The sequence below is a fragment of the Dysidea avara genome, chromosome 7, assembly GCF_963678975.1.
Source record: "Dysidea avara chromosome 7, odDysAvar1.4, whole genome shotgun sequence".
In the NCBI taxonomy this organism is placed as follows: Eukaryota; Metazoa; Porifera; class Demospongiae; order Dictyoceratida; family Dysideidae; genus Dysidea; species Dysidea avara.
This window is the reverse complement of record NC_089278.1, coordinates 10,187,893-10,202,914: the sequence shown is the minus strand read 5'-3', so window position 1 is coordinate 10,202,914 and position 15,022 is coordinate 10,187,893. Positions and strand designations below refer to the sequence as shown.

General features: G+C 38.0%; 4 protein-coding genes across 9 annotated transcripts in view; 1 reads left to right on the top strand and 3 right to left on the bottom strand.

Annotated features, from left to right (window-relative positions):
• Window positions 1–259: 259 nt before the first annotated feature.
• On the bottom strand, window positions 260–5,493 carry LOC136262211 (L-threonine 3-dehydrogenase-like). Of its 2 annotated transcripts, none has more exons than XM_066056410.1 (13): window positions 5,211–5,493; window positions 4,441–4,496; window positions 4,292–4,394; window positions 4,172–4,234; window positions 3,418–3,504; window positions 2,904–2,969; window positions 2,795–2,855; window positions 2,647–2,744; window positions 1,018–1,108; window positions 906–942; window positions 729–853; window positions 449–503; window positions 260–398 (listed from the first exon to the last, which is right to left on the bottom strand). In XM_066056410.1, the coding sequence occupies exons 1-13, from the start codon at window positions 5,371–5,373 to the stop codon at window positions 339–341; spliced, it is 1,065 nt and encodes a 354-aa protein (XP_065912482.1). In that variant the 5' UTR covers window positions 5,374–5,493; the 3' UTR covers window positions 260–338. The 2 variants fall into 2 exon arrangements, with proteins under 2 accessions (XP_065912482.1, XP_065912483.1); XM_066056411.1 differs by having other exon boundaries at window positions 4,441–4,580; window positions 5,211–5,344.
• Window positions 5,494–5,508: 15 nt separating this feature from the next.
• LOC136262187 (sphingomyelin phosphodiesterase A-like) lies at window positions 5,509–8,444 on the top strand. Of its 3 annotated transcripts, none has more exons than XM_066056368.1 (13): window positions 5,509–5,677; window positions 5,888–6,043; window positions 6,096–6,419; window positions 6,487–6,549; window positions 6,601–6,715; window positions 6,808–6,936; window positions 6,993–7,033; window positions 7,083–7,225; window positions 7,275–7,383; window positions 7,439–7,582; window positions 7,790–7,949; window positions 7,996–8,098; window positions 8,152–8,444. In XM_066056368.1, the coding sequence occupies exons 1-13, from the start codon at window positions 5,552–5,554 to the stop codon at window positions 8,306–8,308; spliced, it is 1,770 nt and encodes a 589-aa protein (XP_065912440.1). In that variant the 5' UTR covers window positions 5,509–5,551; the 3' UTR covers window positions 8,309–8,444. The 3 variants fall into 3 exon arrangements, with proteins under 3 accessions (XP_065912440.1, XP_065912439.1, XP_065912441.1); XM_066056367.1 differs by having other exon boundaries at window positions 6,096–6,439; window positions 6,487–6,553; XM_066056369.1 differs by lacking the exon at window positions 6,487–6,549 and having other exon boundaries at window positions 5,510–5,677.
• On the bottom strand, window positions 8,346–10,843 carry LOC136262210 (G kinase-anchoring protein 1-like). Its single transcript, XM_066056409.1, has 12 exons — window positions 10,508–10,843; window positions 10,411–10,458; window positions 9,598–9,630; window positions 9,493–9,552; window positions 9,374–9,449; window positions 9,286–9,326; window positions 9,120–9,227; window positions 8,926–9,045; window positions 8,775–8,838; window positions 8,659–8,729; window positions 8,528–8,605; window positions 8,346–8,474 (listed from the first exon to the last, which is right to left on the bottom strand). The coding sequence occupies exons 1-12, from the start codon at window positions 10,841–10,843 to the stop codon at window positions 8,433–8,435; spliced, it is 1,077 nt and encodes a 358-aa protein (XP_065912481.1). The 3' UTR covers window positions 8,346–8,432.
• LOC136262170 (early endosome antigen 1-like) overlaps window positions 10,832–15,022 on the bottom strand; it is a 12,626-nt gene continuing 8,435 nt past the window's right edge. For all 3 annotated transcript variants that reach the window (XM_066056330.1, XM_066056329.1, XM_066056331.1), the window contains 17 exons: window positions 14,732–14,965; window positions 14,560–14,680; window positions 13,742–14,353; window positions 13,554–13,696; window positions 13,380–13,508; window positions 13,186–13,309; window positions 12,968–13,132; window positions 12,517–12,645; window positions 12,389–12,463; window positions 12,160–12,339; window positions 11,993–12,087; window positions 11,862–11,936; window positions 11,604–11,756; window positions 11,443–11,553; window positions 11,271–11,397; window positions 11,087–11,208; window positions 10,832–11,040 (listed from right to left, as the gene is read on the bottom strand). In XM_066056330.1, coding sequence (XP_065912402.1) covers window positions 10,893–11,040; window positions 11,087–11,208; window positions 11,271–11,397; window positions 11,443–11,553; window positions 11,604–11,756; window positions 11,862–11,936; window positions 11,993–12,087; window positions 12,160–12,339; window positions 12,389–12,463; window positions 12,517–12,645; window positions 12,968–13,132; window positions 13,186–13,309; window positions 13,380–13,508; window positions 13,554–13,696; window positions 13,742–14,353; window positions 14,560–14,680; window positions 14,732–14,965 — 2,743 coding nt within the window. In that variant the 3' untranslated portion in view covers window positions 10,832–10,892. The remainder of the gene's footprint in view (window positions 11,041–11,086; window positions 11,209–11,270; window positions 11,398–11,442; window positions 11,554–11,603; window positions 11,757–11,861; window positions 11,937–11,992; window positions 12,088–12,159; window positions 12,340–12,388; window positions 12,464–12,516; window positions 12,646–12,967; window positions 13,133–13,185; window positions 13,310–13,379; window positions 13,509–13,553; window positions 13,697–13,741; window positions 14,354–14,559; window positions 14,681–14,731; window positions 14,966–15,022) is intronic.

The following is a 15,022-nucleotide window of genomic DNA, read 5'->3' as shown; positions in this document are numbered from 1 at the left end:
GGAATCATCAAACGATGGTAAATCTTCACCCACAAGTATATGTGACAATACACTGTATGCTACACTAGCTATCAAGTATGAGTAATAATAAATGTCAGATTTAATTTAATTACTTGATCACATCCATCTACTACATTATAAGATCATTGTCCACTATGATGCTTTCAATAACAGTAATTCTTCCTTATAGTCCACTAGCAGTATATCCTCCAAACATGCACTCAGAGGGTTACATACGTACATGCAGACACTGGCAAGCTGGGCACTACGCACAATATATATTTTTAAAAATATATCATAAAAATTAAGAAAATTATGTTGCTAATCTTGGGGTTAGGTCATTCATCAGGGCTCAGGAGAATCTTGCATCCTTCTCCATTCATCAATATCTTGAATGCCTAAGAACATATTAGTACTTGTGGCCTTATACACAACTTGTACGACCAACCTCCTCAAACTTGCTCATAACAATATCATGAGATATTAGTAGATCTATATTAACCCTATTGAAACACAAATGTAACACTGTGAAATGATTGTTCAATTAGAGTGTTTTGTACATGATGTGCATTCTATTAGAATAGTTGAAACATGAAGGTCAAAAATAAGGGTGGCGGTCCACTGAAAGTAAATATGCGTGTAGTGTATGTGTGTTTGTGCATCTGTGGCTGTGCCTATTAATTATCTAAACACCCTTGTTCCCACATACGCATAGTGCTGATGCATACCTGTTCTCTGATACTAGCCTCTCTGATTCTTCCCAAGAATGAAATATCTTCCTACCATGGACAGTCTTTAGTGTAATGGACTTGAACACAATGTTCTGTAGTGGATTCTCCACATGTAGTGGAGCCTACAATTACAGCATCTTATATCAAACTGTTGAAAAGCAATTACTGCACAACCTTTAGCAGTCCAATAAGAACAACCTTTCCACCTTTTCTAAAATAAGTATTGCAATATTAAATACTGCCAACTCAATACACATTCCTTGACATGCACAAATTCCCAAACTACCTTAACATGGAGAAACAATTATTCACTATACTTGCTGCTCCACTGGCATCCACTATTCTCCCAACACCATCACCATTAGTCTCCCTCATCACTAAAACACACCCAAAGATATGCTTTAAATCTGCTACATACATCCACACACTACACACACACACATTACAAATGCAACATGTTACATAATAATATCACTTTGCAGTAACTAGTAATATAATGCATTACATGACAGATCAGAACAATGAGTAACATTTGGAAATTGAAAATAATGCGTATTGTTGTGATGGAGTGCTATTGAGGCCAAGATACTATAATAAAAATATGCTCATGTGGCTGAACTATACCTGACAAACTTGTGTCTCACTCGTGTCAGAAATGTGCACATCTGGTAGCTTGTATTTGTAAGGTTGAATTTCAGGTGTATTATTACTAGTTACAACCCTAGATCTCAGAGTAACGTGTAATATATAACTCATTGCTTTTATTCTGGGAGTAATTGTAGCACATTAAATTGAAGTAACAAGTAATATGCAATAATTTACAATTTATATAGACCCCAAATCTGGCACTACACACACACATGTACAAATGCATACACGTTCTTGACTTCCTAATTGAAGATCTTCATCCCTGCCCCAACCAGTATCCACCCGCATAGCCAAAGGATGATAGATAACTTAATTATGATCAATTTATTTAGGTCAAATAAGTGAAAAGTCTGAAAACTCACAGGGAAGGTGGATGGGCCACGGACAATAGGCCTCATTCACTAAATGTGACTGGATCTGGTCTTATCGCCTGACTGGATGGATCTGGTCTTATTATATTATGGTCTTATTTTTTAAAACTGTCCCTTGCCCGCATCTGGCCCCCATCTCCCACCCTTTTTGGAGCTCTTCTGGTAGAGTCAACATCGAGTTAAAAACTATCGGGAAACTTAAGTGTTTACTACTTCTACTGTGGATGCTGTTGAAGGTAAGAAATTGGTATAAAACATGTGAAAATTTGATACATGTACAATAGCTTCTGCCATTGGCGAGCTACAACACACTTAATACTTTAAAAGCCAGCATTTCTTGATACTTTTAAATAGGCGATAAGACTGGTTTTCCCAGACTGGGTCACAAATTAATTTTGTAACACTTATAACCTGTTGTGAAAGAGTTGTCTGCCAATCTTCACCAGTTGTCATGCCTAAGCCATAGTAACATCACAATATCCCACTTGATTATAATAGCACCACAGCCATGATAAATAGAAAACTTATATGGCTTCACAAAACATTAAACTATTCTAATTGAATTATAGCAGGGACCTGAGTCTCCTTGCTCTCCAGTAGTGCATAATCTGTATGCACCATTGAATATAACACAAGAGAAACTTGACCCTGCCTGGTCTCTACCACATGGTCAAGGTCAGGGATGCAGCCATTAGCTACACCACCAGCAAATGATGCATTGCCAGGCCCACCACTAGTAAGTTGGCACCATGGGCCATACACACGCATGCACATACACACAACACACACATACACACATACGTACACACATACGTACACATCTACAATCACACTACACACTTGTTTTACTTCAGTCACACAGACATCATCATCATCACACACACACATACACTCACCGACTTCCTTCAAATTTTCCTGTGTCCCATTAATCGTAACAGTGGCACCCATCAATTTAGCAGTCTCAAGTTTACTTTTGATGATATCTGTAACTATGCTATGAAAAAGCTAACACACACAATCCATTAGCATGACTATAACACTAACATTTTAGTAGAACCCATTGCCTTAGCAATACCAGTAGCCAGTAGACCTACTGGTCCACAGCCTGCACACATAATTAAGTATAGCAATTTTTACCATGATCAGCAATCACCAATTATTAGGATGCTCTCTCCATTTGGATCGATGGATTCCAATGCTTGATGAGCAACGCCAAATGCTAAAATACAACACACTTAAATCAATTGATTAAAGAATGATAAAATGGTAATGTATATACAATTTCTCAACAGAGGAACATCACTAGGGATGTGGTGAGTTTGTTGGCATAATTTTGGGAATACTAGGTATTGTGGGCTTCAGGTACAGCAGGTTCTCCATTATCCGAACACCTGCATGCCAGTTCAATTACAAATGTGTTCAGATAAGTGAATTTGTCTGGATAAGTGAATTCCATTCATTTATATACAGCAACAACTCTAACAGAATATACAGTGTCAAAATACTCTAATAGAACAGTCATTCGTATAATCGTGAGTCCGGATAACTGGAATTTAGAAAATTACTCAAAGTGATTTTAAAGTGTGAATAGCAAATGATGTGGGAAATATTTGAGTGCTAAACTAACCCAAATCACACTATAATTAAAATCTTTACACAATTCTTACGTTCCAGTACAGCAGCTTGTCCATCAGTAATGTTAGTACGCAACAAGTAAGCATACCTGGCTGGTATGATGGTATACTCTGAGCAACCTGCAATAATATACACACTCTACTACCAGTGACTACCATGAAATTGTAAATAGGAAAATTTTGGTGCAAGAAAAAATCAACAAATTTGATGGCACCTCTATAATATTATAGTGGAACCTGTTAATGTAGACACTTCAAAGTGAGCCACAAGCTTTGTAATCTGGACAAGTGGACAAAGTAGTGCTGAGCGGTTTTAATATTTCATAAACAGAATGGTATCGTCAGCTTGATATTGCGGTATGACTAAAACAACTAAAACAATGATAGAATTGTATTGAAAGCCATGATATGTATCCATTTATACGCATGTACTACAAGTACCCTTCTTCATATAGGCTTATTATTTTAGCATTTATAAGGTTTGTATTTTAGAATCCACGGTATTTACAGTAGTCAAATATTGGACGGTATCAAAAGCAGATAATGTGGTTTGACTAAAATGTTATCATATTGCTCAGTACTATCCCAAAGTATCCATTAGCATATAACACAAAATCATAAAACAGGACGCTTTCAGTCAGTCTCAAAAGATGTCCATAACACACAGGTTTCACTGTACATAAAAGTACACTAAGTAAATGTTATAACAGTGATTTAATTTGTTACACAATGGGCAGGAAAGAACTAAGGATTAGGATGTGAATTATGAAATCACAGATGTTTATACCTCCATAAATGGTTCCTTTTCCATGACCAAACTGGTTCAGTCTCTGACAGATGTGGCGTTCATCTGACAACAGATACATTACGAGGTCACAACAACAACAGCAAAATACAAATAACTCACCATGTTTGCACTGGAAACATTCTCCACAGTAGAAGTGATTCTCCACACACACTCTTTTACCAATGGCATATTCTGGAGGAACATTAGAGCCAACAGCTACGATCTATAGTGACCATGAATGATGTGTTGTACACTATATAACACCTTACCTCACCAACCATCTCATGACCAGGAGTGAATGGTACTTTAGCCACAACTTTAGCAACTGAAGATATCAAAAACAGAAGATACATTTGTACAAATGATGTGTCCTACCCTTCCAATACTAGTTGCAGCAAAATCTAGTGACCTACATAACATGCATATAGATAGCCATTGCACAATGGCAAAAAGATTTTGTAAGTTTGTGCATGACATTTTTAACTTCTCCCATTCTTTATAGTTAAACAAGGGATCCTTATTAACAAATTGCTGCATGCCGATTGGCAGTTGTACAAATGCCACAGGGTCACCAGACCCGTTCTCCTATTATTAGTCAGCACTTCTTTCGGCACCAGGCTAGTGTGGTGCAATTCATTGCCATCTAGTTTATTTGATATTACTAATTTTCGTAACGGTCTGCTCAAGTACCTACATGACTCATCCTGAACTGTTAGTTTTACTATGGTTATAATAGTTGGTGTTGTGTGTAGTTTTGTACATATGGTGTAGCTGTGTATGTGTTTGTAATGTTGTGTACTTCAGTACGGAAGAACGGCTTTGATCAATCAATCAATTAGCTTTGATCAATCAATCAATTAGCATATTTAAAGTAGCACCCAACAATTCTACACACAACAATCAACAAAACATTCCATTGTGGAGAGAAAACAACCAAGTACAAGAAACCTTACAGCTACAAAAGGATAGAGGACTGCATGTTAGTTCCATGTAAGTATACTTTCTTTTTTTTTTCTCTTGTGAGTATACTAGTAGTTACCTTCATTCCACTGGTATAAGCTAATGTCAGAACCACACAGTGCAACTTTCCTAACTTTGACCAACAAATCTCCCTCCCCTGGTGTGGGCACTGGAACCTCCTTGTAGTGATAAGAAGTGGTCTCTTCTTCTTTCACTAGAGCCTTCATAACCTTAGGTAACATCTTGCCTGTGACTTGACCCTTGGACCTGACTGTTGAGTACTAAACGAGGTACTAAGGGGGTGCGAAGGGGCGAGGTACTTGTAGTAAATTCTCCGCGGACTTCCAGAACCACTCCGTGTTACGTAGTGTACACTTATGATGGTTCTACGGAGCACGTGACAATCAAATTTAGTGCGGGATGATGAAATGCGCGTGTATAATGTTCTCGCTGTGGCTGGTGCTTGTGGCCAGTATTTCACCAGTTATTCCTGTACCTGTATCCCCAATAGACCTGTACACAGCTGATCAATGTCAAATGTGCCTGGTAAGTTTCTTTGTTCCTTTGTTATGATAGAGGTTATAGCCTGTGATGCAAGACCAGTAAACCATAGATATTTATGAGTAAACTAACTATGTACATCTTTATACAACACCTTTTACTTATTCAATAGTAGTGGTGTATTAGAAAATATCAATGGTAGTGTGTATTGATAGTATTCGTGGTATTTGTACGGTTTGACACCCGTCATTTAAGGGCACAGTGAAGTTGCTTCAGGATGCGACTGACTCTAAAGCCACTCTTGCAGATTTGGAGCCTGTTTTAATAGAGTCATGCAGCTTAATACTATCCAGAATGGAAATGAAAGGAAAGGTGCTATGCCCTGGGCTAGTTGCAGCTTATGGACCTGTGGTATGTATGGCCTCTCTAGCTATGAGTTTTACATAAGGTTAATTACTTACAGATACAATTTGTGTTCAGCAAGCGAGTGATCGATCCCACTGCTGTCTGTGCTACTGTTCACATGTGTTCTGATGATAGTGTCAATATAACTGATGACCATCTCATTGTACTACAAAAATGGATTGATAAAATGTTACCAGATGACGGCAGTCATGATCAGCCTGATCCTGATGTTCTTGACAAACACACACAATTGCCATGCTCGAGTAGTTACAAACCAGTCGTTAAAAATGAGCACCAGAAAATTACCTCAGATGGTACAAACAATACATTCTTGAAGATTCTACAGATATCGGACTTGCATGTGGACAGACTTTACAAAGAAGTGGGTTGCCAAATTTGTGGGTGAATGTCATGAAAGTTTGAGCAAGAGGTGTTACATTTTTTTGTAGGGCACTCCAACTAATTGTGGGTTATTTATATGTTGTAGAGCAGGAGAAGAATTCAGTGGAACAGTCAGTCAGGAAACATGAACCATGTTATTGTATTAATATCCATGTTTCTAGGGATTTGCTGGAAAATACGGAGACTACAATTGTGATATTCCTTTGATCACTGTTGATTTGTTGATCAGTGAAATCAAAACAATGGAGCCCCAGCCAGATATTATATTATACATAGGTAATTTGTTGAGTATTTGTGCAGATTGTAAAAGTTACAATGAGTAATTCAGCAATCATTTATGAGAGTGGGTGATTGCAATCTTAATTCAGGAGATAATCCTCCCCATGATGTGTGGATGGAGACTTGGAATGGACAGTTGCAGGCGTCAGAGTACTTAGTAGATTACTTCTCTGAGCAACTTCCTGACACTACAATATACCCAGTGTTTGGCAACCATGGTAAGGTTTAGTCTGTGTGCTGTGAGTGTTACACAGATGTCTTTATTTTGGTGAAGAAAGTTATCCACAAAGCCAGTACTATGCAGATCTATACATGGTAGGTGTATTGTGTAGCTTAATTGAAATGACCTTATTGGTTTTGTTAGAATTTAACATTCAACATGTCAGAAATATGGAAGGACTGGTTTGATGTTTCATCTGAACAACAAGAGACTATTGGGATCGGTGGTTACTACACAACTTTGCTAAATTCCAAACTACGTCTTGTTTCTCTGAACACAGATTATGGGTAACTATATTATCAGCAAATGGTGATTATCATGCACACACACATACAGGTATGCTTTGAACTTTTATACAATGTTGAATGGCCAGAACATTTACTATCACAAGTACATCAAATGGATTTATGACACTCTGGATGAAGCTGAAAGCAGAGGAGAGAAGGTATGCTTACAGCAATGTCGAGTACTCAATTTAAGGTGACCTATTTCCTATTAAGGTATTGCTAGCTGGTCATATCCCACCTGGGGATACTACCTCTTTACCAGAACTCGGGCAGTTGTACCTGAACATTACTAAGACATATCAAAACACCATAGTTGCTGTTCTGGCTGGACATACTCATTTTGATCAGTTTGAACTGGTAAGCAGCTAAGAAGGTGGTCTATTGAGCACAATAGAGGATGTATGCTTTGTGTGAAAGATAACATAATTATAACAGAAGTTTGGTCATTAACCCACCAAGAGCATCACAGGAAGTCGTGTCATGACTGCATCATAAGGTTGCTGTATTAGAAATCCCCATAAGAGAAACTCCAGCTGTTTTTAAGATGATTTATTCTTGTTACAGGTACAGGATAAAGATGGTGTGTATGGTGTTGTGTTGGTGTCACCATCAGTTACCACATTTTCCCATGTCAACCCATCCTATCGTGTTTATACCATGGACCCTGTCACCTTCCAATTGCTTGACTATGATCAGTATTACCTTGACCTTACTGAAGCTAACAGTAAGAAACCAACATGTACCACTATTCCACTATATTCTCACCATAGAATCACCACATGTCATCCCTACATGGAAAAAGTCTTACAGTGCAAGAGAAGAGTATGGTTTGGATGACCTTACACCAAACTCTTGGGCAGGTCTTGTGAAAAGGTATGAATAGTTCTCTTGTGTGGAAGGTATATAAATTTTACATATATGTACAGATTCTACAAAGACAAGACTATGGTCTTGAAGTATCAGCAAAATCTTCAAGTGCAGAGCATTAATGTAACAAAATGTGACAAGGAATGTATTAGGGAGGTCATATGTAGTACCACAAACTGTAACAGTCTCAACTACTACCTCTGCCGGGATATTTGAAACATTCCCCAATGAAAAATTTTACCGCCAGTTAAGATTTTCAATCTAATTGTTTATTTATTATGCATTGAATGCAGTTGTACAGAATTTCGAATTTTTAAGTCTGTCAATAAAATTGATATACTTATGTTGCAGAAGAGGTAGACGCTGTTTTGTTACGAGATCCCTGAATGCAAAAATGTTTATACTGTGTTCACCGGAAAACAATATATAACTGACCTGGTACTTGGCAAGTTCCAGTCTTAAATGTTTGTTCTTTGACTTCTCTTGCTCCAATGCCTTGTGGAGATCAGTGACCTAGTGATAGATGTGGTAGGGGCTTACCATATGAATACACTCCACATACGTACCTCTGTAGTCAATTCATCCTTGACATTGGTGAGTTGTTCTACCTGTTCTAACAGGTCAGTCTTGGTACAAACTGATGATAAAGATAATATAACAGTTAGTCACCAGTGCTCCTTACATTCTCCTTTGGCTAGGATCATACATAACCCTTGATTTCGTGTCTTTACTTCTTCAAGTTCTTTCTGAAATACAAAAATCTAACATCCAAGTACACTAAGTATGAGAGTTGAGTGCTACTGTTCATACATATAAAAGACTAACAGTATTACATTTAATCTATCAATGGTAGCTTCCAGTTCAATGATAGTGCTGTCTCGCTTTTCCAGTTGAAATTGTAAGTCTGCAACACGAGGTGCATTAGCCAGTGAGCTCTCTGAATTAGCCGGTTGCTACAAAAAGTACACAAGCACATCACATACACTGTAATGCACAAAATACAACTGTCATTTTGACTTTCACCGACCTCTGAAGATGATACAGTTTTCTTCTTTGATTTCTCCTTCTGAAGTTCTTCTTCAACTGTAGCACTTAAATCTTCAAAGAAATTTTTATCATCTGGAGGAGGAGGTGGCTGAATAGTGGCAAGTCATGCAATAGCAGGTGTAAAAGTGTTGGTTACCATAACTCACTGTTTCTACAGTTGTTGGAGATGACAGTGACTTCTCAAGGCCTACAGGACAGTGATGAGCAATGATGAAGATATGACAGCTCTTATACCTCCAGTATGAAGCTCTTGGAGTGTAAGTTTTACTCCCTTTTTGGAATTCTTCTTTGCAACCTCTTTGAAATGGTTCTGCAATCAATATGTGATAAAGAGTCATGTGAATTTTACATACAGCCTCTGATTCCATGATCGCTCTTTGTTCCATCTCTAGCTTGCTTATCATCAGTGCTTCCTGGTATATTGACACATCACTACTGTGTTTACATATTGGCCTTACCTGGAGGTCCTTCTCAAAAGCATCGTCAGCCACCTACAAGAAAGATGCAACAAATTGAAGTATACATAGACTCTATCATTATTAAATTACGTATGTCTTATCCACTGTATATATACCAGTTGCATGAGTGTGACATAAGCATTTAAATAAAGCATGGGACAAAACTCTATGGAGTTAGGTGGCTGGAGGAGACTCGGTATGGTAACTACCTACTACTAACATACCACAACAGTAGCAGTGTAGGCTGTTCCATTTTCTGTTATCATACGTGTACAAATAAGTGTTAGAATTCGTTGTAGAGTGACTAACGTATAACAGTAACATACTATAGAAAGGTGAGAGTATAGTCAGTCTGCTTTCTGGCTACATGGTGAAATATCATCTAGTTGCCCATGCATTTTCGAAACAGCTAAGTTAGCATCATTTTCCTTCTTCATAACTGGGCCAGGAAACTCGATGGAAAGGATTAATAGGCATGGACTTTTATCGTAATATCAGAAACCAGTCCAGCTACGTTCAGTGTGTTAATACTTTGATAGGTGAATGTAAAACTGTAGTGGTATCCATACATCGGCTGTGGTCATTATTTATGCATTGCAGTAATGGATTCTTGTCACACATTTTAGGTGCACCGTGCACCTTGTTTGTGCAATCGCTCTATGTAAATTTGGCCATCAAAATTCATATTCAACACTTTTATCAATACTATTTCAGGACCCCTCAGTGTATTGTGTACTTCAACAATTCCAACTGTGTGTAATGTGTATTGTTATGTGTTCACTAAAATTTACAGATTACAAGCTGACACATCACCTGTTCAGATATTTCTTGCCATTCCGTATCGTCTGCTGCACCTGTGGGCTATATAAAACAGAACACTGGAACAAGTCCAGTTGATAGCATTTCTAACTTCTTGTTGATCGTGACTTGCTTTCGATTGGTTCTTCTTTCTACGTGCTCGCTTCTTAGCATTTTTAAGTGCAGTCTCGTTCTTTTTGGACTTGGACGTTGCCTTCGCGTCTCCTCTTGCTGCGGCGGATTTTGCTGTGTCTTTTTTAATTACCTCAGTTTCTTCATCAGAATCAGAGTCCTTCATAAGAGCTGCAAACCGTGACGGTTGCGATTTAATGCCTATAGCTGCAGACGTGTGCATGTTGGAAACACCTGTAGTGACGCGCGAAACTATTGGAGCCACTTTAAAACGAATATACGGAGCGGGAATATCTTCGCAAACTAACTCTATCATAATTCATTATGTAACTCAACGCAACTATATTCAACACAGTGGCTATATATCACAATGAATTGATATCTGACAGAGAGTCATTCCAGTGTGGAGTTGAAATGGCTTGTGGTCGCTCATACGACCTGTTTGGAGACCTCAGTGATTGTGACAAACTGCTGTTGACTGAGTGTAACTTCATCTCCAGCCTCTTACGGGCTCTAAGGAAATAGAATGATAAATAGCTATACAGTTAATAATGATTACCTTTCTTCTTCTTTTCTCTGTGACTTAAGCAGAGATGTTTCAAGCTCAAGATTGTCAATGTGCATTCTATCATGCTTATGACCATGTTTGGCTTGTCGTAATTCTGTTTTCAAGTGTTGTATCTATGCAAAATACAATCAAGAGTTCATCCCCACATTATAATGTACAGTACTATAAGGAGTACCTTTCGTTCTTTTTCCTTTAAGGCCAATGATTCATTTTCATATCTGAGCTTCTCCAAGCTTTTGTGAGCGGAATGTTGCTGAGCCATATGTTCAGTCACTTCAGCTAGAACATGCTGTACCTCTGCCCTATAAAATGTGGTACATACAGGCTGACACAAAAGCACAACTCACCTGGAGCTAGCCTCAAGCTTTTTCTTATACTGTTCCCACTCCATTTGCATCTGATGGAGTGTGTTGATCTCTAACTTTAACTGGGACACTTGCAGCTCAATTTCGTGATTGCTACAGTAACAGTAGCTTAAATATACCACATATAGGTATGTATAGCTTACCGAATTTTCAGCCTTTGGATTTCTTCTTTTCTTTCTTTCATTTTCTTATCATGGTCAGTCAGTTTTGTTGTAAGTTGTACTCTTTCTTCAGTTAAGTCATAGTTTGCATCTCTGACTCGGGCCAAATCAAGTTCCTTCTTTTGCAATTCAGATCTAATACATAGAAATTGTCCATAATGTATGCAGATTTTAGCTATTAACTGCTCTCTACTTATGACAGAACTACAAACTAACTCCTGATACAACAAGCTTACGTACTCTTGTTCAAGCAGTTGGTTATTTAAATCTTTTAGTTTTGCTTTAAAGTTTTTCTTTTCCTCACTGACTTTTTCCCTATGAGTATATGAGTAACTATGAATATGTTAACAGAGTAAATTGATAACGTGTACTTGAGTTGATATAATTCCTTTGTAGCATTTTTTGAAGTGCTCAAGTGGGACTGCTTCTCTATTTCAAGTTCTTGATCTAGTGCTTTCAACTGCAACTGTGTATGTACAAAATGAATTTTCAATGTGCTCTTTCACTCTTTGCTGTAAATTACTATCTATGAATTTACCTTGAGCTGGCTAGTTTCACTTCTTAGTGAAGTCATTAAAGATCGTTCATTGTTTAAGATTTCCTCCACTGCCTCTTTCTCTGCTTTGATTGAACGGACTTTGTCTTTCTCCATTATAAGCTTGCTTTGGAGAGATGATTTGGTTGTTTGCAAATCAGTGACTTCACCATGCAGTTTGCTCTAAATAAAATGTTTACAATATACTACGGCAAATTACTGTTTATTCGACCTTGCTTTGTTTTTCCAATTCCAAGTTCACACAGAACTGTTCCATCTTATGTTGCGCTAGCTTCAATGCTGTTTCCTAGGTGACCACAGCAACCATAAACATTACACACTCACACCCCACAAATATACCTCTTCTCTTAACTTGTTCTTTAGATCATCACAGGTGCTCCTTAAATCTACTACTTCTCTAGTTAATAAGCTGTTGTCTGAAGACAATGACTTAGCTGACAACTCAGTATTACGTAAGTTCGACTGAACCTGAATGAAGTTAATGAAAATTAAACATTTACAGTGAAATGTACTAGTTAATTCTGAGCTTTATTGTACCACACAGCAAAATACATAAAATAAACACAGGGTGGGTGTAAGTGCTATGACAGTGACTGTAGCAGGTTCTTGCTGGTTGAAAAAGTATAGATCAATAGAACAGGCAATCATTCTAATTGATCAGTCAATGTGTTGTTGTTTTGTTGTTGATTACACCTAAAATGCTTCAATTTCTGTCAGAAATCCTGGTCAGACATTACACAGTCACCATTTACAACTTCCATCGACCCTGGAACACTATGATTATCATTACCCCTTGTAACTCTGCTGTTAGCTTATCAATTCTGCTCTGTAGTTCACTGATTTGACCTCTACTTTGTTGCTGTAACTTGTTCAATGAGCCAGCAGCTGCTTCTCTCTGGATCTGTAGCTGCTCTAACAGACCACCATAGTCCTTCTGAACTTTCTCTAGCTGTGCCTGGATATGAGTGACATAAAAATGTGTTAATAGCATTGTGGTTACTGAAGGACCTCAATTTGTTTGCACTTCTCCTCCTTTAAAGTTAGTTGTGTTTTCAGCTGTTCAATATTCACCCTGAGGCTATCCTTCTGATTTTCTACATCCTGGTAACGTGCTTGAAGATCTTCCCGATACCTAGTAAGCACAACAAGAATTTATCATGTATAATGTACAGAGCCAACCTACAACATACAAAGTAGCTCACTTGATTTCTGACTGAAGTGTTGTTTCCAGTTCACTTCTCATTCTATCACTCCTCTCAAGGGTCAGTTGATACTGTTGCAACTCTTGTTGTGTCTTGTGGAGTAAGTGCTGTTGACTGGCACTATCATTCCTACTCATATCATGAAATACAAGGGAACACATACCCTGTATATACCTCATTTGTGAAATGTTGCCTAAAAGCTGTTGCTTTTCATTACTGCTCTTCATTCTCTCTTCCCCAAATTTGTTTTGTAATGCTGTTAGCGTAGTGTTGAATTTCTTATCAGCAGCAGAAGCAGTTTTGTGGGCAGTTGAAAGCTAAAGGATTACAAGGTGTCTATGTTGCTAAACAAGTATACTGACCTCAGACATGGTATTCTTCAGCTTTTCTTGCAGCTCAGCATTTTCCTTCTTGGCATCATTTACAGTTTTGTTCAGGCTCTTAACGTTATTGGTTAACACTTGACATTCTTCCTGAGAATTCCGTAGCTGCATGCTAAGACTACTGGATGTCTTCATAGTAACCTGCAAGTCACCATTAAGTTTTGCCACTTGCTCTTTTTCATGTTTCAGCTGAGCCTTTGTTGATTCAAGATGTTGCTCTGTTTGTTTCAATTGGGACTGTACAGACATTTTTTCTATATGCAAATTTTCATTTGCTGACTTATGTTCTAACGTTTCTTGCATCAACTTGCTTTGCTGCTGCCCTGCAGCCTCTCTTATCTCACTAAGTGCCTTTTCTAGACTTCTGTTAGTGGCTAGGGTGGTCTCCAAGTCAGTACTGGCCATTGCAATGCGAGACTTAAGGGAAGAGTTCTCTGTTTCAGCGATTCTTAGTGCTGATTCCTTTTGTCCAAGCTGTGACTCTAGTAACAAACATTTTGACTGAGCCTCTGAGATTCTGTGTTCATAATCTTTACAAATCTTTTGTAAATCTTGCTGACTTCTAGCCATCTTCTCACTACTGGACTGAGCCTGCAACATTCAATGACAAGATTTTAAACAACCACCACCACCATTGTACTATTCAAACTCTCTCTCCATGACAACATTCACACTTGCAAATCAAAGTTACTTCAAATTGTCACCCTCACTTTCTAATTCTCTACTTTGCCAAAAACACAAAACAGGTTGGGAAACCTTTCAAATACTCTGAAGTGAAGACCACACAAGAAGCTCACCTCATCTTGAAGCTGATTCCTCAACTGATGGGCTTCATTGCTGAGCTGATCTTTTAGTGCAGTAACTTGGGAATGGTCTTTCCTTAAGCTGTGAACATCTGCCTGTAGTCTAAGTATCTCCCTACATAGAAAGTAGTATACACATAAATCATATGGGAAGTAAGAGTAGTACTTTTCATTGTATTCTTTCTGTTGTGACAATGATGATACTTGTACTTCAAGGTCATGCTTAGCCTGTGTCACATCCTGTATCTCTTGCTGTATGCTGTCCAAATGTTGGACTATTTGATCTTGTTCAACATCAGCAGCTTCTTGTTGCTCAGTAGACTGATCCTTCGCTACAAAGTTTAGACTTTGAATATGCTGTCTGATTATTTGTAAGTCATTCTCAAGGGTCTCAATATGTCTACGAAAAAAAAACAAAAAAAAACAGCACAAAATTGCTATTGTACTCTCCAATACA

What these genes read in the sequence shown, in the direction of transcription:
- LOC136262211 (XM_066056410.1), bottom strand. Translation starts at nt 5,373, where the DNA reads ATGTTACCTAAGGTTATGAAGGCTCTAGTGAAAGAAGAAGAGACCACT. An exon ending in ACAAGCTGCTGTACTGGAAC is followed by an intron (nt 2,970 to 3,417) that starts GTAAGAATTGTG and finishes GTTGTATTTTAG; the next exon opens with CATTTGGCGTTGCTCATCAA. An exon ending in TTCTTATTGGACTGCTAAAG is followed by an intron (nt 854 to 905) that starts GTTGTGCAGTAA and finishes CTGTAATTGTAG; the next exon opens with GCTCCACTACATGTGGAGAA.
- LOC136262187 (XM_066056367.1), top strand. Translation starts at nt 5,552, where the DNA reads ATGATGAAATGCGCGTGTATAATGTTCTCGCTGTGGCTGGTGCTTGTG. An exon ending in TTGCAGCTTATGGACCTGTG is followed by an intron (nt 6,044 to 6,095) that starts GTATGTATGGCC and finishes AATTACTTACAG; the next exon opens with ATACAATTTGTGTTCAGCAA. An exon ending in CCCAGTGTTTGGCAACCATG is followed by an intron (nt 6,937 to 6,992) that starts GTAAGGTTTAGT and finishes ATTTTGGTGAAG; the next exon opens with AAAGTTATCCACAAAGCCAG.
- LOC136262210 (XM_066056409.1), bottom strand. Translation starts at nt 10,843, where the DNA reads ATGATAGAGTTAGTTTGCGAAGATATTCCCGCTCCGTATATTCGTTTT. An exon ending in GATCCTAGCCAAAGGAGAAT is followed by an intron (nt 8,730 to 8,774) that starts GTAAGGAGCACT and finishes CTTTATCATCAG; the next exon opens with TTTGTACCAAGACTGACCTG. An exon ending in TGGAACTTGCCAAGTACCAG is followed by an intron (nt 8,475 to 8,527) that starts GTCAGTTATATA and finishes TTTTGCATTCAG; the next exon opens with GGATCTCGTAACAAAACAGC.